Here is a 1718-nt window from a genome sequence, read left to right as displayed (position 1 = left end):
TTAAAATTTAATTTAATTTTGCTATTTTTTTTGGATTTAGTAGTAATTTTATATATTTCTAAAAAACATGTATGATAGTCATCAAAATTTTTAGTCTTGAAAAAAACAAATCATAGTAAAAAGTGTCAAAGCCCATTAAGGAAACATCAAAATATTTTGTTATTTTTATGAGGCCAATTAACAGTTTTTTAAAAAACTTATAATATACTACTAGTTTAACATCTTAAATTTTACTTGATCTTTCGATATTTTTAAAAGTCTTTTTTTTTTTTTTTTTTTTTTTTTTTTTTTTGTCAAACCAGTTGCTTTCATTCATTCAAGATAGTAACAGATACAATCACAAAAAGCAAGAGTTTCAAAGTTTAAAGCAATACAAAGGAAGACATTCCCCAATGCCACAAGGTTAGAAAGATAATTCATCGACTGTAATTCCAAGAGAGCTGTGAACCATGAGCATGGAAGCCCCTTGGCACATGTGAGATCCTGGTAGGTCGAAAATCCATCCTCGAGAAGCTCAGAGGACAGTTGCTTGGTCAAGGTCATAAGACGCTGAGACGTTGAGAGAAGAAACGATGCGTTGAAGTCCACCGGGGCAAGAAACACTACCCACAATAACAAAACAGCAAAGATTCGGGAGACTATGGTTTTGAAGTCGAGGCAAGGTTGTTTTACCATCCAGAGCCTAAGGATTTGATCACTACGATAAAACGCACTAAAGGCAATTTGAAACAGGATCCAGGTGATGGGAGTAGGAAGAAGAGGATGCTTGGGATCATCAGGGAACCAGCTTAAGTGAAACTCTTCATTGAACATAAAAAGTTCAAAGCCAAACATTTCACTCATGCTAGAACATGTCGAGAGATAAGGACTATATAACCGCAGTGATTCATACTCATATCGCAAGCTCCTAAAAACAACTAAATCCAGGTTCTGAACAAGATATATGAGTGGCCAAAGCGGAACTGGTGTTACCTTTCGCCAATAGAGTCTTCGGCCATTGATTACTGAGAAACAGAACAGAACTAGGCAGTGACGAGTCATAAACGGAGAGGAGAAGAGCTTGAGCCTGCAAAAGTTGCATAGTTGAGATAGATTGATGGACATAGGGCTTTTATAGCTTAATGGGCCTAAGCTGAAATCTAGGTCCATTGGGGAAAACCCTAGTTTCAGAGGCAAAGGGTGTCGCAGTTGGTCGCCGTCAGAGGATTGCGGGAAGAGCTGCAGAGCAGGGGACTTCGCCGGCAAGTGATAGAACATCGATACCGTGCGGTAGTCGTGGTGAAGGACGCCATTGATAGTTAGGTCCACTGGGGAAAATCCTAACTTCACAAACGATTGCCAATCAGAAACAGAGGTGTGACGGCTGCCCGAGAGTAACGGAGAGATGTGTGCTGCAGGGATCATCTCCGGTGAGTGACGTAGCGGCGGGAACAGTCGGTGGCCTTGGTTTGTAAAGTTATAATGTAGCACAATAGGTAAAAATTAAACTTTCAAAATTAAGCCCTAAACTCTAAATACTAAACGTTATCCCCTCTAAAATATAATGTAAATGTAAAGTAGAGAACCCAAACCAAAAAAAAATTAAAAATATTAAAATTTTGTAAATAATGCTATTTCTCGAAGTTTCAAAAATTAAACCTGAAACAAGGATTTTTTCAAGGTTCTACTTATGCAATGAATGTATAAGTAGACATAGGCAGAGATGATGATGAATGGTA

At 37.9% G+C, this 1718-nt stretch overlaps 1 protein-coding gene across 1 annotated transcript; it reads right to left on the bottom strand.

Annotated features, from left to right (window-relative positions):
- Window positions 1-312: 312 nt before the first annotated feature.
- On the bottom strand, window positions 313-1404 carry LOC147944641 (uncharacterized). The gene has a single exon (XM_087512668.1). The coding sequence runs from the start codon at window positions 1402-1404 to the stop codon at window positions 313-315; it is 1092 nt and encodes a 363-aa protein (XP_087368794.1).
- Between the last annotated feature and the right edge of the window lie 314 nt (window positions 1405-1718).

This window comes from Camelina sativa, chromosome 5 (genome assembly GCF_030686135.1).
Source record: "Camelina sativa cultivar CO46 ecotype springtype chromosome 5, ASM3068613v1".
NCBI classification, from domain to species: domain Eukaryota; kingdom Viridiplantae; phylum Streptophyta; class Magnoliopsida; order Brassicales; family Brassicaceae; genus Camelina; species Camelina sativa.
This window is presented reverse-complemented; position numbering and strand designations above follow the sequence as displayed.

Bases quoted from the DNA above. Each gene is read 5' to 3' on its own strand.
- LOC147944641 (XM_087512668.1), bottom strand. From the start codon at position 1,404: ATGATCCCTGCAGCACACATCTCTCCGTTACTCTCGGGCAGCCGTCAC.